Source organism: Pygocentrus nattereri, chromosome 5 (genome assembly GCF_015220715.1).
Source record: "Pygocentrus nattereri isolate fPygNat1 chromosome 5, fPygNat1.pri, whole genome shotgun sequence".
NCBI lineage: Eukaryota > Metazoa > Chordata > Actinopteri > Characiformes > Serrasalmidae > Pygocentrus > Pygocentrus nattereri.
In genome coordinates, this window is record NC_051215.1 from 38,683,792 (window position 1) to 38,711,100 (window position 27,309).

The 27,309-nt window shown below is 38.7% G+C and overlaps 2 protein-coding genes across 3 annotated transcripts; one reads left to right on the forward strand and one right to left on the reverse strand.

The window, feature by feature from the left end:
- Positions 1-252: 252 nt before the first annotated feature.
- On the forward strand, positions 253-2,942 carry c5h10orf53 (chromosome 5 C10orf53 homolog). Its single transcript, XM_037538942.1, has 3 exons — positions 253-452; positions 680-799; positions 2,816-2,942. The coding sequence occupies exons 1-3, from the start codon at positions 359-361 to the stop codon at positions 2,893-2,895; spliced, it is 294 nt and encodes a 97-aa protein (XP_037394839.1). The 5' UTR covers positions 253-358; the 3' UTR covers positions 2,896-2,942.
- Positions 2,938-26,854, reverse strand: ogdhl (oxoglutarate dehydrogenase L). Of its 2 annotated transcripts, none has more exons than XM_017723242.2 (23): positions 26,589-26,854; positions 25,842-26,035; positions 25,464-25,634; positions 24,744-24,846; positions 22,219-22,334; positions 21,097-21,251; positions 20,729-20,875; positions 20,558-20,648; positions 20,286-20,465; positions 18,801-18,929; positions 18,462-18,641; positions 17,497-17,649; positions 16,398-16,500; positions 16,172-16,300; positions 15,305-15,455; positions 11,598-11,725; positions 9,740-9,918; positions 9,000-9,071; positions 6,490-6,615; positions 5,865-5,937; positions 5,565-5,728; positions 4,327-4,481; positions 2,938-4,215 (listed from the first exon to the last, which is right to left on the reverse strand). In XM_017723242.2, the coding sequence occupies exons 2-23, from the start codon at positions 26,022-26,024 to the stop codon at positions 4,092-4,094; spliced, it is 3,012 nt and encodes a 1,003-aa protein (XP_017578731.1). In that variant the 5' UTR covers positions 26,025-26,035; positions 26,589-26,854; the 3' UTR covers positions 2,938-4,091. The 2 variants fall into 2 exon arrangements, with proteins under 2 accessions (XP_017578731.1, XP_017578721.1); XM_017723232.2 differs by lacking the exon at positions 26,589-26,854 and adding an exon at positions 26,322-26,566 and having other exon boundaries at positions 4,073-4,215.
- Between the last annotated feature and the right edge of the window lie 455 nt (positions 26,855-27,309).

Here is a 27,309-nt window from a genome sequence, read left to right on the forward strand (position 1 = left end):
CATAAAAACCTCTGAAAAAGGTTATAACGCCATGTGGCTACGCTAGTGTGACGTAGGACCATTTGAATTTTTTTCTCATTTAAAGCAAACTACGTCTAATTTTAGCTCCAGGTCACAGTTTGCTGATCAGCTACTTACCCTGAATCCTGAAACACGCGTCGCTGAACGGCCCTGACTTTCCCTTCGCCGGTTAGTTTAGAGGACCGCCTTCCTCAAGTCTCGTGACTCACGGCTGTTGCTAGGGAAACAGAACACAGGCCACGCGGCGCGGATTCTGGGAAGACTCCTCACCACAGGGAGCGGTTGGCTAGTTTTGTGTTCGGTTAATTAGGGAGTTCCAGTACAGGAACCTCGGATTATGCCTGAGACTTCACTGGTCATTATTCGATACGGCCCTTACAAATCGTGTGGTGTTGTTGACCACAGGACGTTCCGCCTGGATGGTCTCCAAGGTGGCACTTGTTAGCCAGTGCGCTGTTAAACGTCTCTAGACTGGCGGGCTTTACTTGCTTTTAACTTTGGTTTTATACGTACGTCGCTGCCTGCAGGGTCACGCAAAGTGTTTGTGTTTTCTCTCTCTCTCTCTCTCTCTCTCTCTCTCTCTCTCTCTCTCTCTCTCTCTCTCTCTCTCTCTCTCTCTCTCTCTCTCTCTCTCTCTCTCTCTCTCTCTCTCCATTAGCGGTACTGAAAGACTGCGGCCACTCCTATGTTCTGGAGAAAATACCTGATTGGAACCAGGTGGAGCTCGTGGTCAACGGAGAGTGCATTTATAAGTGCAACATCAATGACCTCGAATTTGGTAATAATTCCTCTTTCAGCGAGATATATTATAGAGATCTTTTAAACATAAGAAATTCACTGTAGGCTGTTAAAATTGCTTGGGATCCAGAACTTTACTTACTGGAGCTTTATTTAAACCGCTATACAACGCATTTTTGATTCCAGTATTCATGCAGTTGATATACAAATCAGGACTGTTGGTAGAAAAAATATGCACTATTCTAGAAAAACTAAAGGCACTTTTGTGTAAAATGTCTATCTATAGAGAAGGCATATATCTTTATGGCTCCATGCTTCAGTGGACCACTTATACCTTACTATAGAGGTGTCTACAGATGGGCCACAAATTAAAGGCAAACCTGAAAACAAGCTCAGATGCTTCCAAACAAGTGCACTACATGACACAGTTAATAACCATTATGCTCTGAAGCATGTATAAAAATGATGAGAGGGTCGTTGACATCTGATATGAATAAAGATGGCAAGGGGAAATGATCTGTGACTTTGAAAGGGGGCACCAATAGCAAGAGCTTCTGTCACAAAGGCGAGCAGCTGCCAAGAGTTTCAACAGGAACAGTAACTAAAGTGGCATCTGCACTTAGATCTATAAAGATGTAAATAGGCTTGGAAATTGTGGTCAAATATGCATTCATCAACTGTGTTGTTTGTGCATTAATGTAATGCTTAGGAATAACAGAACAGAAGAACAACTGTTCCGCAAGTGACTGAAAATGTCAATGCAGGACATGATCAGACTGTACCAGCAAGAACAATCTGTCCACAACTACATGGAGACGGATATAATAGTAAGATTGCTGTGCATAAATCCTGCAGTACAAAGTCAAATGTACATTTGAGAGTTCAGTGGTACAAAAGTCACAGGCACTGTTTTACAGAGTTGTGATACGGTGATACGGTCAGATGAGTCGTCCTATACCATGTTCTCCACAGGTGGGCGAGTGCATGTGGGGCACACACAGCGAGAACAGTATGGACCCAAAGGCTTGACCCCTACAGTGAGGGGATCTGGCACCTCTGTTGTGCTGTGAGCGGATTTTGCTAACTGATCACCTTGATCCTATGATCAAGAAGCATTTCTATCCTGATGGAAGTGGTCTATTTCAGGATAACAATGCCCTCATCCTTGAGTCATGAGGGGTCACTTAATGGCTTTGATGAATATGAAAATTATATAAATCATAAGCTTTGGGCCTCACAGTCACCACATCTCCAGATCTCGAAGACAGACATATTAGACAATGCTCTTCACTACCATCACAAAAACACTGATAGAGGAAAGACCTTTTGGATGAATGGTTTTCCATTCCTCCACTACAGTTCCAGAGAATCTATGTAGAATCTATGCCACTGAAGCTGTTCTGGTGGTGCTTGATTTCCTTGGATTTCCTGTGTCACCCATCTGTCTTTTAATATATACAGTTTCACACATCTATCAGTTACTAGTGTGCCTGCATAAAATTAACATCAGATTGGTATCTTTTACATAAATGTGCCTTAGTAGTTGTTAAATACTAACACTGACACACTTAAAGACAGCCAAGTAAACAGGACTTCCTACAATATCAAGTTTAGACATTTAGTACTCAAACCTATGGGAGCAATACCCTTAACTTCCTTAACATGTGCTCCAAGTACGTTTTGGAGTATGGCCTTTTTGCTTAAACTCACTTAACTAAAAATTAAAGAATTTAAATGGTGAAAGCACTTCCTACCAAAAAACAAAAGCCCTGCGCAGTCCAAACAAGTTAAGTTAAGCATTTCTGCCACATACATTAACCTAGAGTTGCTGTAGGTGAAGGGTTTGAATACTTTTGCAGTCAGAAGAATTCAGTTTGCATGTAGTTTAAAATGATGCTTATAATGTAGTATCATGTACTTGCATGCAATTTTTTAAATTTAAAAAGTAGTGATGATGCAAAATGTGTGAAATTTTGTACAGTATGCAACTTTTATGAGACAGAAAAGCAGCCATGTCTACACTTATTGTGAGGTGTTAAATTTCTGTTTTCACTAGGTGGTGATGGACGACTTGATCCTTTATGTAAACGAGTCACAGAAGCAGTGAAGAATGCATACCAGCAACACCAAATATGACATGCAAATGTGCTGCTGATAAAAAAATACAAACACATGGCATGGTTTGTGATACTATCTTTATTCAATTAGTGCAAGTATTCCAAGTATTGTTACTAAGCCGTGCTAAGAAGTAGCCAATGCTGTATTCTGGTACATGTTACTGGAGTGCAAGTTGTTGATCCAAACTATTTAAGTTTTTTAATTTAAGTTTTATTTAACTCCTTTATCTTCACATCTCTTTGTTAGTTATGGGATTACTTAATATTCTACTAAGCTTACATTCCCTAGGCTAACTACTTACAACCTCCAAAGGTAGAAACTGCATATCTCATGTATTATTGCTTAAGTACATATACAGCACAGTCCGCATAACTGTAAACAATCATTAGTGCTTTGTTTCTATTCATGTGCTAAAGGTGTAAGTGCAGTAATTTATTTAGGATAGGATTTATATAGGATGACCATTTGGTGACAGACAGTGGCAATACAATAAATTATATAATAAACATTTGAATATGATTTGTATAAACTGTATTCAGTTAAACTGTATAAACTGTATTCAGTATATTACTGTATTGCTCAATTTATGAAATATCTCTGCTGTAGAGTATAGTCTAGTGTGATACAGGATTTCTAAAATGCGCTGATTCTTTTCTTTGGTTGTTATATCCTCTTTTTATACCAACATGTGGTACATTCCCATTACTGAATCCTCAAAGTATTTTATAGTCCCAAAAGGAAGAGTGTATTGGTGGCAACAGAGAATAATGTGGCAGCCACAGAGAACATTGCTACTTGTCGCTATGCCATCTGTTTGATGTCTCCGGATGAAGCCAGGTGTGACAGTAAGTGAAGAGAGATAAGGAAGTAAGAATATGACTTAGTCAAGATCCCATCTTCCATAAAAAGCTCTGTGATAGAGAACCCCAGGTGATCCCAGTGTTAACCTGCATGTATTCCAGTTAGGTACTCAAGGTTTCTTCTAAGATTGTACTTATACATCTATTATGCAAAATTATGCTTTCTGCTACACTAGTGCATGTATTAAATAGATTGTCTACAGTATCTGAGATTAGAATAACAGTGAAAATCTGAATGGATATAATATTATTCTAATGCTACATGTGAGCAAGTATTGTGCGTTGTGAGCAAGGCATACATGAGGTTAAAATGGCTAAGTCTAATGAAAGCTTAAAGTAGCTGATTCAACAGCATCAAAAGCTCCTGCCCTCAAAGGCACTGAGGTCAAACGCAGTGTCCATGAACCTCTTGAGCTCTGCCAGGTGAGTGAACTTGTTTCCTGTGGCAGGGGCTGCAGCAGGGTCACGGCCAACATACCTGAAAGAGGGAGTTTGAATTTAACATGGGAAGACAGTGAAAATCTGATTTGTTTTGCTTGTTGCTTGCTTTCTTTGCACAGTGATTGCAGCAGGAAAGGAGCATACTCACCACACTGGTTTCTTATTGGACAGCACAGTGAGAAAGCGTGGCCTTACATAGTCATAATAACCCATGTTCTTATGCTCTTCCTGACACCATATCATCTCAGCATTGTCATAAAGCTCAACTTCAGCTTTGATGAGGTCAAAAGGAAATGGTGATATCTGAAAAATGAGATATGAACAAAATATTGAAAGTGGCTGAATGTGAGTGCTGTTAGATGATGGTAGTAGATTTCTGTTGTCTTTTGTGTGAGTATTTTATGTCCTTATTTTGTGAATTTGTGATTTTTACTCACTAACTGCATCTCACTGCTTGATATCTTGGCAAGTGAAACCATCTTAAATGTAGTCAATATGTCCAGTATTCTTCATTACGAACTGCGAAGTTTACAAAAAATATTTAAACCTGTTTCTAGATTTTACAAATTAAGTAATTACTTTAAGTGTAACTGTACAGTTTTGCCTGTTACAAGAAATAATGCTTGAAAGACGTGTACACAATATACATTTAAGATGCATTCACTTGTCAAGATATCATTGTTTGCAGAGGAGATTGTCTGGAACAGTGTTTACCAACCCTGGTCCTGGAGGCCCACTGTCTAGTGCATTTTTATTTGTGTTTTTTTTTTTTTTTACACACCCACTTCAGCTCAGCATGAGGTGGTTAATGAGACTCCTGGATCAGGAGAAGTGGAAACTGGAAAATGTGGAGGGCAGTGGGCCTTCAGGACCAGGGTTTGGAGTAATTGGTCTGGAGGACGACAGCTGGACATGCTCCTCTAAAGTGTGAGCTCTACCACTGGATATTTTTCAAGTTTTCAGCTACTGAACGTCTTCACACAGTTGGAGGGAAGCAATAGTGACTCAGCTTACTAAGTGAGTAGCTGGATAGCTGTCTGAGTCCATATATCCCTCTACAAAGGAGAGAGAATGACCCGTATCATCCAGTATCATCCCCCCAGGAGTGTAACCAATTGCAATCACTCTGAAATCTGCCACAAACAGCACACAGCAATGCTCAGATTAGATCTGACCACACTGTTTATTGGGTAGCGGTCTAACCATTTTGCCCTCCAATAACTGAAAAGCCAAAAACTGGTTAGTGACAGTTTTAACATTTGCATCCAGGTTCTGAAGGTCTTTACAACTACTGATAGTAATTTAGGTGTAAACATCCTACAGGCAATATGTAAAAGACTAGTGAATAAAAATCCAAGAATCAGAATACAGGTATATGTTACTAACCTGCTCTAGTCGGACTACTGCCACTGTATCCTCTAGTTTGAGCTGCTTTCTCTCTTTTGCCAGCTCATAGTAGACTTTACCAGTGCAGAAGATGACTCTCTTCACTTTGCCTGGGTTTTTAGATGCAGGACCCTCGTCTGGTATGATTCTTCTGAACTTAGTTCCTGCAAAATCAATTACCTAAATATTAATGTTAACATTATATAAACATTGTCTCTCCCCATTGTCCCTACAAAGGTTTGATTAAGTCAAATTAGACAACGATTTAAATAGACAACAAAATTTAAAGTTTTGTCACACCTGTGGTCATCTCATCAAAACTGGAACGGGCCTCAGGGAGTCTCAGCAAGGACTTGGGAGTAAAAATAATTAGCTGTGGAGACAAAAAATACAGATTGATGTCAATCACACTAAGACAGACTTACCGTTCTTACCAGTTTAACTGCAGAGTAAATAAACTTTTGACAGCTGTGAATCCAACCAAAACAATAAATTAAGAGGACTTTTGTACAAAGCAAACACTAGCATCCCCAGACAGTCTGTTTAATTTGCTCAGGAAGAGATTTTCTCATGCTCCACAAAGCACTGCATTTATCTGCAACTGGGGAACACTTTAGATAATTACTGTAGCAGAAAACCACAAGTGTGTGGGGAGAATCCAGAAACTTTAGGTTCATGCTGTTAGAGCTTAAGTTTTATACCCATCAGAACTGTCCCCATTCCTTCTGTTTATTACAGTAAAAACTGTACAACATCTCATATGGCTGTGAATAGACAGTACTGGGATTGGAATAACAGTTGATTTCAACAACGTACTACAAACAAAATATTAATGTAATGGTAAGATTGCATATCAATTACATCAATAAATATGTAAGACATTAAGTTGATGATTAGAGAAGAGAGGCTGAGTGTGTTTTCTTACAGGCTTTCTAAATGGTAATAAGATCTGCCTCCTCAGCACATGAAAGTAGTTGGCAGGTGTTGAGCAGTTGACCACGATCCAGTTACAGTCGTAAAGCTGTTGGACCTCAAAATCACCAGTGAACTCCTTAATTAGAGGAAAATACAAAGTCCAATTAAAACTGATAATTAATAAGACATAAATTGCATTTTGAATACAGTTACAGACACATGATGTTTCACAGATTTTATGTAACTGGAACATTTCATTGCCAAATTCAAGCCACTTTGCAACCACTTATCAAATAAATCTATCAAATGTAAGTATTCTGCAGTAATCACAGTCATTTAGCCAAAAAGGAAGATCATGTTATAGACCTTCCTTTTCTGCTGAATGACTATGAATACTAAAGGATACTTAAATTTGATAGATTTATTTGAGCAGACCAAAAAACAGCTTGATTTGTGGTTTCTACTTTTCAAAACCAAGTTATTCAAGTTATGCTGGTGTAAACCTGTCGTCCAATAGCTGCCAGCCTAGAAGGATAGTAGTGATGTAAATTCCAACTCTGTTCGATGCATCTGATCAACTGACGCAAGCTCACCAATGAGAGCCAGCTCTTTTGGCTCTCAAATGTGTCTCCATTCAGTAGCACTCCCATTTTAACAGTGTTTTTATTGTTTTTGCTTATCTAGATTTGCTTCCATCTTGATTTCTTCCATTTTTGCACATTGGTCACACACAATTGATTCATATCTTCAAACCAAAGTTACAATGAGACAAACTGAGGAAATACAAATTTTAGAATCATAATTTTATTTGTTGGAGGAAATAGTTATTCAACATCAAGGGGAAAACAGTAACTGTCCCCTAGTTACTCAGTCAACCAATTGACCAAATTTAGTTGATAATTGGAATCAGTTAAACTAGACGCAGCCCTGATCACTGCCAGCCCTGTTAAATCTAAACATTGCTTAAATAGAACTTTTTTCAACATGAACTAGGCTAAAAGGCCCCAACAAGCAGCACAAAAGAAATTCCAGAAGAGATACGAAAGTTACTGAAATATACCAGTTTGGAGAGGATTAAAAAGCCATTTCCAAGGTTCTGGGACTCCTGCAAACCATAGTGTAAACCATTATTCCAAATGGAGAAAACCTCAAATGGTGAATCTTTCCAGAAACAGCAACCAAAATTCAAAACAGCACAGTAACAACTCCTCCAGGAACTCAGAAAAGAACCTATGTTGCCTAGTTCTAAGGAACTGCAGGCCTCGTTCACCTCAGATAATGAAACTAACTTAAGATTCCACAATAAGAACATCATGCAATGATGTGGGGATGCTTTGCTGCTTCCCTGGTCAACTTACCATAACTGACAGAGGCATGAATTCTGCTCTGCACTGCAAACGGTAAAAGATTGTCCTGTCATCAGTCCACAGTGTGACGCTCAAACTCAATTTGAGTAAGGGCAGGCAACTTTACTTTTCATATGGCCGCTATAGGTGTTGCAAAACTTTTTCAGTTTGGTAAATGAAATTATCGTTTAAAATCTTGCATGTTTCCTCATACTTTCCTCATATTCTCCTTACAGAACTTACAAAAAATATATTAGTTTTTGTTTGAGGGGATCTGACATCATTTGGTAACACAAATATGCAAATATTTGAAGAAATAGAGCAAAAACTCTTCTATGGTACCATTAGCTGTCTGATACAATTGCACACTACCATCTATTTAGTAATTCAAATAACATTTTTCATTATGTTTATTGAGAACTATTTAAAAATATGTATAACCAAGACACCACGATATACATCATCATAACATCATAACAAGCAGCAATACAAGCTCATTCTTCAATGCAATCTTATGCCTATGCTACACACAGTAGAATCAAACAACTGTTTTTCAAAATTATTATGCATACCAAACAAAGTCAGATGTTGATAAGAAGTTTCACGGCTGGAGACTGATAATTTTTCAGGCATGGCTTAGAGCTAACTATTTATCGTCTCTTCATTTGCAATAATAAAAAAGGCCATTCTGATTTGTAATTTGGCTCTAAACATTTACCTAAAAGAGTTGGTTAACAGCTGCTCTTGATAACATTGTTCTGTGCCAACAAAGAGAGAGGAACCAACCTTTTCATTCAATGAGAGAAAAGTTGATTCCAATCACAGTTTCCCAGACACAGTGGCATCATATAAAATCACTGTAGGAAAGTTAGTGCCAGCTTGATGGGAGAAAATGTACATAAACTGGCAAAATTCATCTAGACATGTCAATATTCTGTTAAGCGCTACTGCAGTAAAAGGTCTTTTAATCATTTACCTATAGCTAGTCTTAATATTGCATATACTCAAGCTGCTTTGCCCTTGGGACTGACAGCTGCATAGTAAAGGAGAAGACATTTACAATGGTCATTTTGAGCATTAACTAAATGGGGTAATCAGGGGGCTTCAGAGAAGTGCTTATAGGTCTGAATCTCTGTGGCCATCAGCATGAGCCATTGCAGTAGAGCCCACTCACCGGATAGCGATCAGGGTCATCCTTGCTCATCTGCAAGAAACGCTCAGGTCGTGCTGACGAGTGTTCTGGGCCCTGATAATCACACACACACACACACACACACACACACACACACACACACACACACACACACACACACACACACACACACACACACGCACACACACACACACATCATTTGCAAAGCCTCATTTGCAAAGGGCCTGACAAACCTTGAGTCATCAGTATTGATCCCTATACAATTACTTTGGATTACAGAGCAACACTGAGGTAAGAAACAAGGCCACACATTCTTGGTGCTCCAGAGCAGATTTGGTTCAGCAGTCAGAATTGAGCTAATATGGCCCACATAATTAAGAACTCTTAAAATATCTATTGCATTGTAGCTTTGCTTGGCTTAGTAGGGCAAAGACAAAAATAACCCAGCGGTAACCTTTAATAATTCATGATATTATTACACAGCTGTCAAACATGATTGCATATGCCTGTGATATTGTGAGGGATTTAGTTCTACATTCTTAAACATGCCGATTTATACTGTTCTGGACATGTTTATTTGAATTTCATTACTGGAAATGCTTTTTGCATGAAAATGACTTGAAGGTTTAGAAAAGCATTCCCCATTTTAGTTACGTGCATCTTCGTAGCCTAGCATGCATCCTATGAATGGTGCATCACATTTATAGTATGTTGCATTGATAATCCAAGGTTAATAACAGCAATGGCAGCAGTGAACATACCATTCCCTCCATACCATGGGGCAGTAGCAGGACAATGCCATTGTTCCGGACCCACTTGGCCTGGCCTGAACTGATGAACTGGTCAATGATACACTGTGCTGTGTTGTGAAAGTCCCCAAACTGAGCCTCCCAGCACACAAGAGCATTGGGACTAGCCATAGCAAACCCCAGCTCAAAACCTATTACATCACCAACACAAAACAAATCCCACTGAATAAACACAAATTAGGTCTAATAAAGCTCACATAAAATAATTATGTTTTAGCAAAAGACTACAACTTGCACACTGTACAATCTATATTGCTTTAATATTACTTTTGTCAGTAATGGATGGCACTGATTCCATTTTCTCTCTTCCAGTACAAATACAGTCATATGCAAAAGTTTGGGCTCTACAGGTCAAATGACATGTTTTGCTGATTTTCTAAGTGAAAATAAGTCAACACATCCTCGACAAAGGACAATTTTTTCATGCACACTCACTGTTATAAGCTGAACTTAACACACTGGGGAAAAAAATTTAAATAAGCTTATAATACATTTTATATTTTATGTTTATTTTTTTTCAGTATACTAAACTCAGCAAATAAATAGAAATTGTGAACTAATTTGCAGACAAATGTCACAGCTATGTTTATTCTCTGTAAAAGATGTGTTAACAAAACATGTAATTTGACTGGGAGTGTTCAAATTCTTGCATATGTCTTCACCCCTGCTTCTTCATTTGAGAACTGTGAGTAGATACCTTTTTTATATGTACATATCTGCAGTGCCACACATAAATCTTTATAAAATGTAGAAATAACACTACAGAGTAAACATTTATTATAGGGGTACAAATGCAGTAAAATACCATGATTTTAAATATCAGTCAAATCTAAACATTAGCCTGATGTTGATATTTTTTAAAGCACATGTTTATTGATAAAAATATAATTCTGATTTCATGTTGCATCACTATTTAAAATCCATGTACTTCACTTTTAAGAATTGCCAGGGATCATTTGTTTATGTATGAGGTAGCACATAAGGTTGTCACAATGACATTTTAGTTGACAATTTATAGTCACATAAATGATTGTGATTAACAATTAATTGTTCATTGCATGCAGTTATTAAAATACATCTCTAGCACGGCCAAATTGGCTGATTAGCCGTCTTAGTTCCTAGCAAATGTTTCCTTAATAGCTAAAGGATACACTACACTGTTGTGTGTGTACACACATTCTCACACAAATGTATTTGGATACACAAACTGAAGCAAAGTCAAGAGAGAGCAAAAACATGCCAAAAACACTAAAATATTGATTCAGTAATCAATATAATCAATAGAAAATCAATAAACAATTTTACTCACATTGGAAGTTAGATAGAAGTTAGAACTTAATTTGGTTTCGGAACCCCTATGATGTCTCAATACATGCATCTACTGCTTCTCACTATCTAGTAACTCAAGGCTACACATCAATTCTTAGCTTTGAAAGAAAAAAAGAAAGAAACAACACTATGTTATAATTTTACAATGAAGCTGACTGGAAAACAGTATTGAATGTGGATCAGGCTAATATATAATCCATTCAATAAGGCAGTACTGGTACCAATACAAATCCCATATATCAGTTCAGAACAACACTAGTACATCATTTGAACACATCAGCTGTCCTTTACATCACATGGAATTTTCATGAAGACAGATTGGACCAGTAGAAATACTCCAAAATTAACTGGAATAAAACCTCTTCACATTTACTTACATTAAGAGTTAAGAATGTTACCATTCTTAACTCCAAGTTACCATTTTGGACCTGCTTATTTTTGGACAGTGGTGGTGTGCTATTAAGCAGCAATGGTTACTTACCCAACACTCCATACTCAGACAGAGAGCTGTTGCACACTGTGTAAGGGGCTTGGTCCGGCGACAGATGGTTAAGTGGGATGCAAAATCGTTTATCCACTTCCTGGTCATGCAGGACATGATGACGGTGACTGTGAAGTTAAAGTGCAAAGCAGCCTTTACCTTTCAAGATAGCACAAAATGTTCAGACAGACAACTTTCTGAGAATACAAGTAGTTCTTTTAAGAAGGAAACAGAAACAAAATAAGTGTGTTGACAAATGCCATCAAAGTGAGTCGCGTACTGCGGGGCAGACTTTACAACCATTCCAACTGACAACTGTATGAGACAAGACAGCCTTGGTGATAGTTCAGGGATCTGTCTCAGAGCTGGAGAATTCTCTCAGTAACACTTTTACAATAAGGGTATATGCAATTTAGACATCTTTTCATCTGTGCGTAATCATTAATTCATACATGTAATCTAATAGATATGCCAAATAATAAGATTATTTGATGACATGCCCCAATTATTTTATCATCAACACACAAGTGAACAGTTAAAATAGCAGGAATATTTCATCACTTTATTTTAAGGGCCACAAACATCATGAACTCATAAAGAAGTAATGCTTTAGTAATGGTGGATATATAACTTCACAGGCTGTGGATCATCATTTAGTTTTTCTACAGTTTACATGCTGACTATCATGAAGATCTGTATGAACGTCATGAATAGCTGATTTTAACTGATGATGCTGGTAGCTTAATTACTACGTGAATTAATATATTTCTCCTGCATTAAGCCATCAGTAAGATAAGGTTACTTATGCATATTCATGATGACTCAAGATGTATTACAGATGTATGCATTAATGACTACTCACATATGAATTAATGCTTAAATTAAAGCTATGTCAAGTACCTTCATTGTAAAGTGTTACTACACTCTTCTCTCTATAGGTTTTCTCCATCCAGCTATAGTGTCAAACCACAACAGAGAAGCCCTCTCACGTTTTCTCTCCAATCAGAGTTAGAAAGGGAGAGAGGCAGAAGAAAGGAAGTGATAGGAGTTAAGGCTAGAGATGTGATGTGTTTTGCTAGGTCACTCGGATGTGATGTTTAATTCAGCCTTCAAGTACAATGCAATGAGACAAGCATTTAAAATCTCTCAAAGATCATGGTAATGATGCAGCAGTGATGCAGCCACATTTGGACTTGGAGGACTGTGCAGTTATTGAATAAGAATCGAATGTCAGGTGGCTGCAGAGATAGACTAAGTTTAACTAGACAGAAGTGACTTCACAGGGAATCGCACATGCTCTTTTGTCTTTTGTAGTTACACTAACCAATCTATTATTATGTAATAGGCAATGCATGGTCCTGGTGGCCCTTTAGTTTCTCTTAATTCTCTCCTCTCCATTAGGCACACATGTTTCTCCCAAAGAATGAATGAATCAGAGTAAATCACATTGTTAAATAACAATCCGAAATGTAACCAAGCAAAAAAAACTGAAGAAGGAATTAGCCCTAATTGGAGACTGTTTGCTGAGCACACTTAATCACAGCTGTGACTCAAAAGTGGTTCTTTGTGCTACAGTGCATTTGGACTATGGGGTAACCGTGGAAACACAGAGAAGCTCGAGGGTAAACACGGTCTCTTCCCCTTGGCTACACCAGTCAGGAGCATAGGACGAACACATTCACAACCACAGATGACTGAATCAATTACTCCTAGCCATTAAGTCCCTAGGTAATGACTGCAGGAGCAGCAGACTGGAGCAAGGCGATATGTTCCCTCCCCTGGCCTCTGCAGGAGACTTGCAGAAAGCAGGGTGGCACAGGATGCTTGCACCAGCCCACAGACAGTATCCATCAATAAACAGGCTTATGAGACAGCATCTGTTTTCTCTTGACTTCCTCTCAATAACAGTTTCTCTTGGAAATGTTCTACTCTAAAGCTTGCGTTTCCTGAGCCAAGCGTAAAGCCACTGGAGTCCATTCAGGAAAACTAAACATCAGAAATGTAGAGCGGAGCAGTAAATGATGCTGCATGTGGTGCGATAAACTGGGGGAGGAAATTTCGGTTAGCATGTCTCTGGGACTGGCAGGCAACAACATATCAAACCAGCAAAGCTGGCTGACAAAGTCCCTCTCACTAGGCTGAAATGAACAGACGTGGGAGTGTGTGGCTGTGTTTTAGTCCTGCTGTGGGGTATCGTCAAACGGGTTTCCTTCAGCGTCAACAGAAGCAGTACCGTGACAACACCATGTGGGCATCTATCGCATTCCCAGGAGACTCTGTCTGAGACAGACTGACGTCACCTGTCACTGTACAGACATTCAAGGAAGCTGCGCTGCAGAGGGTTTTATTCTGCCATTCTAAATGAATAGGCAGTAGACTGATTGTGTTCGTTAGGTTCATGGAACTGATGCAATCACTGCTTGCTGTGTTCAAGGTCCAGTAAGACGACTTTTACCCAGATGTTTCTTTGTGACACTCTCCTTCAAAGCAAAGGTTGATTTACTCAATAACACAGTAACTTACGGTTAGCATTCATAAGGCTACATGACATGTATCTATGCTATTCATGCACTGGCACAAAATATATGGGGGCACAGGTGACATGTCCCCTTTACTTTTTGAAATTATGTGAGATAAATCTAGGGAGTCTTGGGGTTGAGAAAAAAGTTACACAAATTAAATGGGTGGTTTTACCATAAAATCTCCCACTACAATACTTTTGCATCTCAAATTAAAGACAAGCACAGCATCATTATAGCCAGCAGTGTCTTCTTCTGCGCATTTGGCAGCCTTTTATATGTCATAAATTTATTCTGGGAAATCAAGTGCTCGTGAATCCCTAACTACATTTTTTTACTATGGATCTCATCTGTGCAGCAGGACTGTCTGTCTGTCTAATATATCCATTTATGTTTACCTTGGTTGTTTACTCTGAGTTTGAGTGAATCAAGTAGTTCAAGTCTTGAACAACATGAGTCTGACTGGCTGCTGATGCACACAGTTATGAAGTTATGACCTACACATATGAATTATGCGCAACATGCAGCCTGGACAAATAATTTATTGTATTTCAAAGTTCTGTTGATTATGACAATCAACAGAACAAACATTGCTAATGACTATGCAAATTATTCTTTGTAAGATATATGAATATGGTACTATATGAATATAGTATTACATCTGAAACTTGTCTGCACCAATTTTCACTCCTGCTTAGACAACTGGCATAAACCTATATAAACATTATGAAGGCTTATTTCAAAAAGTATCAGTTGTCATTAGACTCTCTGGAGTGAAGGTGACAAAAGTAGCCTCTATGTCTACTGATGCTCATAGGAATAAACCTATAAGTCTTTATATAGGTTTGTGAAAGGCCTATGTAGTCATGCAGCCTTGGGAAAGCCCTATATTTGTGTTACCCTTCAATCTTTGTTTAAAAATTATGGTGCCAAAAATGGCTCTATAAAAGAACCACTTTTAATTTTCTAAATAAGCTTTCAAAGGATGTTTTTTGAGGAATCTTTCTTTAAATGAGCTGTGCATCCTCCACACAATGTGCATCCTCCACACTTGTAAAAGTTCTATACCAATTAAACACTTTTCCTAAAACCACACATACAAGCCAAGAATCATTTATTGTTGTGTGTGTTGTGTTGATGTTGATACTGTAGGTTTAGCACAATGGTGTACTGTATTTGCATTCTTACCTGAAGGTTCCTCTCTCCACATCCTGCCCACTCAGTCTCACATGAATTCCATCTTTCAGCAGAGAGCCAAAGGCCATATACTCCCCCAGAGCCCAGTCCACTGTACGTTTACTAACCATGTCAGCCCGGCCTCGTAAGATCCTCGAAACTCCTGGGATTTTCCACAGAAACAGGTTGCACAAACAAACAAAATATAAGCATAATTCAGGTAAATTCTGCTTCTCATTTCTTCATTTCTGCCTCTCAATTCTTATTTACTTGTACAGAAGGTGTACACTCTTACATATAAGGATTTCTACAGGCACATTTATTTTTAAGAGTGTTTAGAAAAAGCAACTTAGGCTTCCTAATAAAAACCACAATATACAAGCATTCACACTAGCCCAGGTACCTGCACTCCCCCTACTGGCTAATAGCAGGTAATGAGTACCAAGTAATAACATGAGTGAAAGCATGCGCTATATTAAACCAAAGCAAGGAAAAAGACAAGGCCTTTAAATAACAGCCTGCTAGCTTCTAATGCCTTAACCTAACTGAGTAAATGGTTATTTCACTGGACATAATGAGAAATCTAATCTATCTTAATTTAGGGAAATGTACTGATTTATAGGGAGTTTCTATATACTGACTTGTGACTGCTGACTTTGCAATTTTGTGTTCAAGAAAGGCGATGAAAATGCATTTGCTGGAATGTTTTGGTTAGCAAGCATCCCTTTATAGCTCTTCTACGTCCAGAGTACTGAGAAGCCCCAACCTGACTGTAGCACCAGGCTTACAGTGAGTTCGTCCACAGTAACACCACAGCCATTCAGCACTAAACACTGGGTAAAGCAGTAATATGTTGGACTGAGACTATCTGAGGCTCACCACTGTGAATGGAGAAGTCCTGCAGAGGGACGGAGCTGGCAGCCTCGCCAATGTGCTTCAGGACCTCATCAGTCAGCCCAGTAGGGGGATAGCTCATACACTTTGGTTCACCCTCAGCTGTGAAGAAGTCTTAACACAGAATCGTAGATTGTTAAAGCTTCTTGAAATACAGCTAAATATAACCATTCCATTTTTAATGGTTAAGGAAGAAGGGAAACAACTGTACTTGGCCAAGGTGAGTCTAGCCAGTGGCGGATGTGTAGTATCTTCTCATCTTTGGAGGCAGTGTATGCTTCTTCACAGATTTTGTCATACTTGGCCACTTCCTCCTGTAAACGGTAACCAGTATTCGCATGTCTGATGGTGTACAAACATCGCATACTGTTTATACACCAACCACCATCTTTATCAAGAAATGGAGGGACATGACACATTTGTGACAAATGATTCATTAGAAATGGCACCTATAGTGCTATGGTGTACGGAAAACAGTGAGCTTCAAGTCACAATTTATTCCCTAAGTGAATTCCCCTGAGCAATGGCAGTGAGTGGAAAGTGACAGGGACGCTGTTGTAAATAAAACGAGCTGTCGCCGGGCCAGACAGAATGTCAGCTATACTCGCTGGAAGGATGGCTGTGTCCAAGCTTTGTGGTTCCTACAGCAACTAACCTGGGAGGGGGGCTGAGTGGCTGATATGAGTTTGTAGGAATAGCAGCGAGAGTGAATGGGTGGAGCACAGTACAAATGTGGCATCACCAGAGCAAAAAGACATTGCCTGAACAACTGAAAACAACCTCCATCAACTGTCTGGATAACCAACCCACACAACACACACATACGAAGGGAAGGACATCACTCACTAAAGGTCTGGAAAGAACACCATTTGCAATCAAAGGTTTAGGCTACACATAGACCCAGCTTAAGAAATGAATTAGCATGATACAGAGAAAACATCATATACCTTTACTGCCTTTCCTTTGCTTTGCAATGCAGTAAAAGTATATTAGGAACCTCTTAATGGGTGATGGTTCAAATAATTAGTCTGTATTATTTTGACCAAACTAAGTTACATTTGTTGAGGCACATTTAACAGACACTCATCTGAAATGTCTGAGTTTGTTGGAGAGATTGTTTACATCTGTTCATTTCAAAAATGAATAAAATCCAGAGGTGTCTAACTTTTGCAAACCACTGTATTGTGCAGCCTCAATTAGAATTAACATGATTCCTGATTCAAAAGCTCAAAGATAATGTCAATTACATTCATCATATATGCACCCATCATGGACTGTATAACTGTTATATTGTATCCCAAGAGACAAACCTCAAACTCCTGCAGAGTAACCACACCCTCAGAGATGAGCTTGTCTGCATATTTCTTCAGCACATGCTCTTGCTTGCGTATCTGCTTGTACATCAGAGGTTGAGTAAACATGGGCTCGTCCATCTCATTGTGGCCAAAGCGCCGGTAACAAACCTATAACCATTTATGGATATACATTTTAGGATGCTATCCATTTTCTATGTTGTGAAACTTTATTATGAAAGCATGATATCTAATGCATATTTTAAAAAAATAATTTCTATACAAATACTGTACACATTTATTATTAAAAAAAAATGCTGGTCTCATCTGTCTTCATCTATCTGGATCTGTGCATACTTCTAAAAATAATGGAGTCATTCTTTGGATTAATTCTACATCCCCCACCCTTTTACTCCAAAGAAAAAGATTTTTATCTAAAGAAAAAAAAAAAACTAAATGGTCTGAAAAGTACTGGGAAGGTTTTTTCTTATATACTTAAAATCTTGGGTAGAAAATCTAGTCAGTATAATATCCTTAATAACCTATTGTATGATTGTAGGAGTGAGGTTGGTGGCTCGGTGGTTCAAACTGTATTATATCTGTTTTTTGTTTTTATTTTCTACAGATTAAAGATTAAAGGTTAAACTCTTAAAAGGCAATGGTGCAGCAGTGGGACCAAAGTTTTATTACACATTTTATAACCTAAGTATAGCTTAGCCAGTTTGCATTAAAATCCCTGTAGTTACTGAATAATACGCTTTAGTATGTAATAACCATGGGATTTTACGGGGTTAATAAACAGGATTAGGAGTGACGTCATCCCCAAAGAACCTTTCAACAGAGTTGTGCAAGTGGAAAAACCTATTTAAAGAGCCCTCCCATAACGTTAAAGTTCCATATGAATTCAAGGTTTTTCTATAGTTGTACACCCTAACCAAAGCTATTTATGTTTAAGAATGTAGTTTATGCCAGTTAGTACTCACCAGGTCTATGACCACATCCTTGTTAAAGGTGCTCCTCCACTCTGCAGCCACTCTACACACATACATCACAGCCTCAGGGTCATCAGCATTGACATGGAAGATGGGTGCATTGACCACGCGAGCCACATCAGTGGGGTAGGGAGAAGAGCGTGCCATTCGCGGATCAGTGGTAAAGCCAATCTGGCAATACCAGATAAAGCTAATCAATCTAATACATAAGCAAAGGTCAGGAGTTCAAATTGTCTGTACAAATAATGCCTGATTTCTGTAATCTGGCTTTAGCATGAAATCAGTCACAATCCTCGATATACCACTCAGTGAAAGAGCCTTGATCTTTACCTGATTGTTGACAACAACATGGATGGTGCCAAGAGTGGTGTATGAGGGGAGCTCACTGAGATGGAAGGTTTCATAGACAACTCCTTGACCAGCAAATGCTGCATCACCATGCATCAGAATAGACATCACCTGAGTAAGAGAGGGAAGAAAAATGTACTAAGCTAACAAATTCTGGACAAGGTTACCAGTCTTTCAAAGTAATCTCAAATATATTTGTAAAGTAAATTAATTTCGGTACGCTGTATAAGTTCTGCATTTTGTACTTAAGCATGTTACTATTTTAAGCTAAACTGAAGCTACACTGCCTTGATTACTCTAACTTCAGTAGAGTGGGTGGTATATTTTAATATTTTCATACTGTTTACATACTAAATTAAACAACATTAAAAAAATAAAAATAAAATGGGCATGCTGTGTGCCTTTTAAGCACATTTTTCTTTTTCAAAATATGCTTGATTAGCCCTGTGCTGTACTGTAGGTGGATGGAAGCATAAATGATGTGTAAAGTTGACATGAATTGCTTTTTCCCATCACTCTTACCAGCAGTGGAGATTCACATCTCTGCTAGAAGTGTTAAGGTACCATTTAAAAAACAGACAGTTTTTCAAGGGTTCTTTAGTAAAGGGAATTGTATATAAAATTATTTCATACTTATATGCTTCTTTGCATGGTAAAATGTTTCTTTCGATTGATGGAGAACATGTTGAATATGGATCTATATAGAACCATGTTGGAAATAGTTTTATACAGCACCAACAAGGGTTCTTCTGCTATTACAAGCTTGGCATCATAATAATAGCAGAACCCATTTTGCTGCTATACAGAACCATTTTCAAAAAGGTTTCATATAGAACCATATACAACACATTCTCCATCAAACTGATTAACGATTTCACCATGCAAAGAAACAGCTGATGGCATGAAATGGTTCTAAAAGAACTCATGGTTCTAACCAAATTTTCTTTACTTTGAGAGATGTAAGAGGTAATACATTCTAAAATTGTGTTTGTATTTTCACTTTAATTATAGGTCTATAACATAGTGAATCCCACCTGACCTACATGCTTACCAGCAATGACAGGTTTTCTTAGAAAGTTCTGCCTAATCAAGTGATGTTTTGGGCTATCCTGTTGAATGTATATCTAACATGTTAATGGGATAACGTGGGCACAAGACCTGTTTTGGTATATGAACTGGAAATAATATCAATCTTGCTCTTTATATATGAAAAAAGTGGTATAGTTGAGATTCATGGTCCATCACAAATCTAAAAGAAATGGTTGACCAAAAAATCTAAGGCTGTTTGCCCAAGCGTAGCTGTTTGGTCAAAACATGTTTGGTGTCTGTAGTGTGTTTCTTAATTTTGCAATAGACTTAAAAGATTTTGGGTGGCAGGCTTCCATTACACATTAACTACGTTAGCCTCATGTCTCTACTGCAATCCTTAGATATACTCTGCTCAGGAATTTGTTCATTTGACATTACCTTCTTCCCTTCAGTGTCTCCTCTATAGAACTGCTCTGCTTTAGTTTTGCCCTGCACTACAGGGTCCACTGCCTCCAGGTGAGAGGGGTTAGCCATGAGCGACAGAGTGATGTTCTTATCTGTCTCCCTGTTGATTCGCTCATGGTACATACCCAGGTGATACTTCACATCTCCTGAGCCCTGTGGAGCAAACATATACCTCTGTAATTCATATTTTCCATGCAATACAAGACATAGGATCTGAAGCGTTGTTAGACTCTACTTCACTATACCTCATCTGCAGCTTCAAGTTTGGGATCAAACTGGCAGAATATCTGATCAAGATCTTTCCGAACAACATTGGCCAGCACGTTCAGTCGACCCCTGTGCATCAGAGAGTGTTATTCCTGTTGATAAGAGCTTATTAATAGAGGGTGAGAACAAAAATAATAGAGATGACATACCTGTGGGGCATGCCTATGATTACACTCTCTATTCCAGCTGCACTCGACCTGTCAATGATCATCTTCAAGGCAGGTATAAGGACTTCACAGCCCTCTAAGCCAAAGCGCTTCTCTGAAGACCACTTGCGGGCCAGGAAGTCCTCAAAACTGCACCATCAATATGAGTAAGTATAGTGAAAGAGATTCTATACAACAATGTAGGAAAACCTACAGCAACCTTTAGCACATATGACTATGTAACTTTTCCTCATCTTCTCATCTTTCCCTCATAGTGAAATATTAGAAGGAGACAATGAAGCCCATAGTGATAGTGATTATATAAGCTCTCTATACAACTCCTTATATCAAATTACTTTCTACTCACTGACCGAGTTGAGCGCACAAGTCTGGCCAGCAGTGTCCTCTTCTCTCTGTCAGTAAATTTCATGATTCCCGGAGTCTCAAATTTCTGGCGGATCCACTGACACTGTTCTACGTTGTTGATGAACATGAATTCCATGCCAATATGACCACAGTATGATGTCTGTAAGTACACATAAACAGTACATAGTACTGTGCAAAAGTCAGAGACCACTCTTCATTTATTTAATATCCAGTACAAAGTTCAAGTACATGTACAAGTTAACCAGTTTTTAGGAGATATTTCTGAGGAGACAGCACTTTTATGTTTGAGGGACAAGGTAAAATCAAGCCCCACTCTTGCTTCCAATCTGAAAAAATCCACAGGTGGGAACACAATGCTATGAATCTAAAAGGACACAGCTGTCAATAAGCAGCACTGAGAAACGGAAATAGAAAAAAATATAAAAAGAAGAAATTTTGCTAATCACACAAAGAAGCTGCTGGTGTTCTCTGAACAATAGACTGGGCAACTCAAAAACCCAGACATCAACATCACTCAATGTGTTTGGGATTACTTGGATCGTAAGAAGCATTCTAAGATAGAACTTTGGAGGTGTGTAAAAACATCCCTGCATATTTCTTCAAAAAACTAAAAGCAAGTCTCATGAAAAGAATGTAAGCTGTAATAAAGACACAGTCAGCACACAAAGAATAAAAAAATGATATTATATTCAGTAACTGAGGCTTCTATGTAATTATATGTTTATATGTTTTCTGTTTTTTTTCCCTGATGCTTCAAAAAGAATAACTTGTACTTAATGGCCATACTGACTGGAAATTAAATAAACCAAAGGGTGGTCTCAAAAACAAAACTGCATTCAGTTCAGAACAAATGATCTTTATAAAACATAAATATGGTGGCCTACATTTCTTAAAAAGGGAAATCAGGGAAAAAGGATAAATGAAATGTGATGATGTTCGTGTAGGTTTCGACAGCTTCAAAGCAAATTGGCATAGCATAGTAATGCGGGAATTTCTGTAAATCCAGGGCAAACAAAAATCAATTACTTTTCTCAGTATTAAAAATGACTTGTCTCAATATCAGATCCCATAGATCATATAGATCCCAGAAAACAACCTCTACCTACCTCAAGCCTGTGAATGATTTCCCTGAGTGGAAGTGTGGTTTCATGACCTCCAATAAATGTTGTGGATGGTAACTGAAAGGTCTTGTCCAGATCAGACTCGTCCAAGCCATAGAACCCTAGTGTTTGAGATGCATCATCAGGAGTCACTTATATGATAAAAGGCTTTCAGTACTCAGAATCAAAAGAAATGTAAATGATAAAAACTTCTTAACTGTAATTATGAAAGCAAACTTATTAGCAATTATCATCATAATTTACATTAAATTAATTTTAAAATAAAATTGAGCTACATAAATGACAGGTAACCAGAAGAGCATGCACCTAATTGTGCCGATAAGGTCTACCAGTGAGACTGGGACTGCTCAACATCGGGGGACATACAAGAGGAGACACATGCATGTAATGAAATTAAAACCACAATACAGATAAAGAGAGATTAGAATATAGGGCAATATCAGATGACTGCTACTACAGCCAACTGGTCTGAGAACTGCTTTCATTAGCTGTGTGGCAGCTCTGTGAAGCACTATGACAAAATATGGTCTGACACACACAGAAGGTATATATGAAGGGAAAAAGAGGTATGTTTTGAGGAGTCTCTTTAGTGGCCATTACTCTCTTCCTTTCGATCTGTTGTGAGAACATGTCCTACATCCTTGTATTTTGCTGGCACTAAAAGCAATAGGGCATGACAGGAGCAAAGGGGAAGATTTATGGTCCTTTACCTCAGATAACATTAACCCAGGCTTGCACTTCAGTCTGGGCCACAGTTCTAGCACAGGAGCCCCTGTCACTGTCTAGGACTGGAGAATCTGAACTGACGGAATGAGCAATCTTCTGGCTGGCTGGTTACATGTCTGGACTGCTAGCAACCACTCTTTCTCGCTCTCAACTTGGGCTGCAACACGAGTCACCAAAGACTAAGACAACTGAACCCTATTAGAATAACCTTGATAAGATCACTTTATCACATTACCATTCTATACGTCCCATCTGCCCCGCGAGGCAGCGAGAGTCTAATTTTCATGACTTAATTTCTATTCTTAAACCATGAGGGCAAACAGAAAGATGCAGAGGAATGTTCCAAAGAGCATATAATATATAAGAGATCACATATGTTAAAAAGATCTCATCTGTCTCTGAAAAAGCATAGCATAATAGCAGAAACAACAGCTTTTCTCACACATGACCAGTGTGTATGTTGTACATGTTTAAATATTAAAACATGAAGTAGAAACACAGCCAATAGTTACTTCATCTAATTACTTGCTTGTGTTTTGTACCTGTACATTACCTTTAGTATCATTCAAAAAATTACACTATAACTCTAACTAGTCCATTAGTACCGTTTAGCTTTTAGCATCTGGTGTTTCAAATGAAACTAGTCTGAGACTAAAAAAGATTTTCATTCAACAAGCCAAATATTATCAGTGTCTAGAAAACAGCAAATATATATCAACACATAGAGCTGAATTATGTTGTGAAACATACAGTACTATGTAGTAAGAGTATGTGTTTATTCCCTGTCAAAATGGCCATTAGGTCCTAAGTTATTTATTTATACTTCAGAGGAAATTAGATATGAAATAACCCACTTGCTGATGTTCCACCCACAAGCTGCTGATGTTCCAAGAACAATGAACTAGTCAGCCTTGGACTGCCTTAGGGTGGCGCTGTAGGGTGTTCACTGATCCTTCACATATTACAATATGTAATAACTTATAATAATCTATTTATAAAACCTATTTTCCCAAGAGATTGGTGGAGTGAATTTTTACTCCAAAGAAATGGATCTCACTGAAAGAGCGCATTATCAAACTAGAAAAGAGCATTTCCAGAAGAAGAATTATTAAGCCAAATATTTTGTTGGCCCTAAAGCTAGCATCATCCACTAAGGTGAGAGAGTTAGCAACCAGCCAACATGGGACCCCCAGAATGCCAGGGGGTGTTTTGCATATAGTATGTAAACTGATTTGAACTGACTGAAACACAAAATGTTTGATGCTGTGACAGATTTTCCATGTTCATAACTTGATACCGGGGCCATTCTGATGCTTAATGTTGATATGTAAGGGAAAAAAATAGAATACACATCTTATACGCTTAAATTGACAATCTAATTTTAGTTTTGTAATCAAAATGAAACATTTGTGATGGAAGAGAAGCAGTTATGTTATAAAATCAATACAGAGGCCAAACCTAACCACTTCAGCTACAAACTCCATTACACCTACTTACACAGCTACCTGACAGTGGGTTGTACAGTGAAGAAGTGATGGCACAGGGCGGCAAACAGAGGATACAAAAGTATAAATAATTAGTAAGGATCTGCCGCAAGCAAGGAACCAAGTCAGCACACGTCTCCAAAACAGCAGTCTTCTTTAAGTGGGGCAGGGTAATTATGGCCAAAGGACAGTAAATGAATCAACTATTCACAAATAGGGAGATGGTTACAGCTATTAATAACTACAAAGTCAAACACTTCTACATGTATTAACAGTAAAGGAAAATAATAAATATTTTACCAAGCTTGTCAATGGTTGTTATCAAATCTGAGGGGACAAAAGAATCTATGTCAGCTGTAAGGATGCCGAGAGGATCCAGTTGAGCCACATGATGGCCTCGGATCTGCAGAGTGAGTGAAAAATGAAGAGGATTTATTCCAAGCCGAGTACACACTCTCACCATTCCTGTATATAAAAGACTGCTGAATTTACTAAAATACAATATTTAATAACTCCCTCAGATACCTCATTCAATTAATTAGAGGAAAAAGGGAAGATTGTCCCATGTTTTTTATTTACATTACTGCTCTGACACCTTGATTTAAAAAGAACAAAGAAGCAGAAGTCTAATTAAGATGCAATTAATAATTTAGACAATCTGTGTTACCATATAGTTTAGACAATGTTTCTGACCACAGGACCACTGCACACTGCATATTTTTGGTTTGCAGACTGTTGCAACCCAGTAGCAACAGAGGTCTTCAATAATTCCATCAAAACTGTTTTGCCTGATACTTTCATACCAGTATTACATATTGCCATGTTCATATCTCTGCTGAAAATGATCAACAATGTTCTAAGTTGGGCCCTTTCTATTGATGGACTGGGTAAAAGTGGGCTGATAAATTAGCCAGCAACACATCGGCTACAGTCAGTAATTGTAAACCTACAAAATGCATGGTAGGTGATTCAGATAAAATGGCCAATGAATGTAGGGGCAAAGTCGTTATGGTTTTGTACCTGGTAGGCTCTTATAAGATTGTGGACAGCTAAGTGATCCTCGACCACCTTCAGGGACATGGCAGGTGTCTGGGACATGGCTCGACCCTGTAGAAGCATGGATGGACGCCTCTCTTCTGCTTCCCCAACTGGACTGCTGGCCTGGGCATTGCGAAAGTAGGCATCCCAAGACTGTGACAAAAAACAGACCATCTACTCAGCATTTTTCATCAACATCCAAATAATCCCTAGATGTGTTTTAATCTGCATTCCTTGGAGTATGTGAGATTTTACAAGGTGAACCTGTAGCATTTGATAAGAAAAGAAGGACTTGGAATAGATCCTTTTTTTAACTAGATGTATGAGAAACTACAAGTACGCTGTTGATGTTTATTGTACCTCATGAACACTTCTGGGGTCTTCAAGCCATGCATAGTACATCTCCTCCACATAGCTGGAGCTGAGGACTGATGGTGACAGCTGAGTGACCCGAGAGGAACAGCCTCTCCCTGGCGCATTACGACCCAGCATCCACAGGCCACCGCCCCGTAGGACACCAGCTAGTGACCGAAACTGACTCATATCGGCTCAGCCTGATGGAGGATGAACAATAAGAGCGATTTTTTTTGGTGATGAGTAGTTTTTTATGCTTAATCCCATTTAATCCCAAACTAACAAAATAACAGAGGGAGGGAAATGTCACACTAATATATATATATATATATATATATATATATATATGAATGACCTGGATTTTGATAAAAAAGACAAATGCTAATGCATCTGTCTCACTTAACTCTTAACTCACATCAGGTAATGGTTGATCAGAGCAGTCAGGACCTCTCTACTCATTAACGTAGCTCTTCCTCGACTACTTACATTCATCTCATTGCGGAGCAAGCATTCATCGGCGCGCTGCAACAATTCTTAATGCACTCCTGATACCTGCTTCCACTGACAAACACGACTGTACAACAACTTCCCGCTTCGTGTGAACATTTGCAGTCGTCCGCAGTGGTAACCGAGCTGCATCTGCGTACAGCTCGAACAGCCCTGACTACAGTACAGCTCTGCTACCTCCGCCTGCGCTGCACACTGCGATTCTGAGGTCGTTCTCTAATCTCTATTCCTTAAAATAAACGTCACCTTGGAAAGCAATGCGAGGAGCAGAGGTCCGTTTCAGCCCCGAGTTCGAGTACAGCTCATTGTCGTTTGATTCTAGGTCGAGTTCGTGTCTGTGTCTCTGTGTCCGCTAATCCCCCAACGTCAAATCCTCATAAGCCCTTGGGCACCAGAGGAGAGCGGTGCATTAAGCGCAGCGCCTGCAGTAGCTGCAGTGCTAGAAGTGCAGAGCGCAGTATAGCCGTAATGTTGGAGGCCTCCGCCAACCATCTGTGCTGAGACGGTGTATATAACACGGGTTGATGGGAGGGACCAGGTAGCCAGCTCAGTGTAACTCTAGCAGGCTGGTGTTGACAGAGCTTAGCCTGCATCTGATCACGCTGCAGCTGGAGGAGCTAAGCATACAGAAAATGATTAGACAGCCGTTACAAAAAAAACTGATGTGAAACCTAATGTCGTTTCTGAAGGCAGAATCAGATTGATTTCTTCTACATGTAAGATCATTCCATTCAAGAGCCCTGGCTATAAAACACGACAGGCTAATTAACTCTAGGTCGATGGAAGGATAGATTGTGTAAAGATGACATGAATTGCTTCATTTTACCTCAAACTATAATTTGCTAATTGAATTTGTGTGAAGAAGTAATGTATGGACTTGCCTCAGAGAGTGGGCTCCTGTTCCCATGGCTTTTATTGAGAACGCTCATTCATAACTCGATTAGGGCTGGAAAGGTAAGCATTTTAT

Coding starts and splice junctions, on each gene's coding strand:
- c5h10orf53 (XM_037538942.1), top strand. CDS start 359: ATGCCTGAGACTTCACTGGTCATTATTCGATACGGCCCTTACAAATCG. Junction 453..679: donor CCGCCTGGATGGTCTCCAAG/GTGGCACTTGTT, acceptor TCTCTCCATTAG/CGGTACTGAAAGACTGCGGC. Junction 800..2,815: donor CATCAATGACCTCGAATTTG/GTAATAATTCCT, acceptor TGTTTTCACTAG/GTGGTGATGGACGACTTGAT.
- ogdhl (XM_017723242.2), bottom strand. CDS start 26,024: ATGAGTCAGTTTCGGTCACTAGCTGGTGTCCTACGGGGCGGTGGCCTG. Junction 16,501..17,496: donor TTACTCTGCAGGAGTTTGAG/GTTTGTCTCTTG, acceptor TACCGTTTACAG/GAGGAAGTGGCCAAGTATGA. Junction 6,616..8,999: donor ATGACCCTGATCGCTATCCG/GTGAGTGGGCTC, acceptor CCTCTAATTAAG/GAGTTCACTGGTGATTTTGA.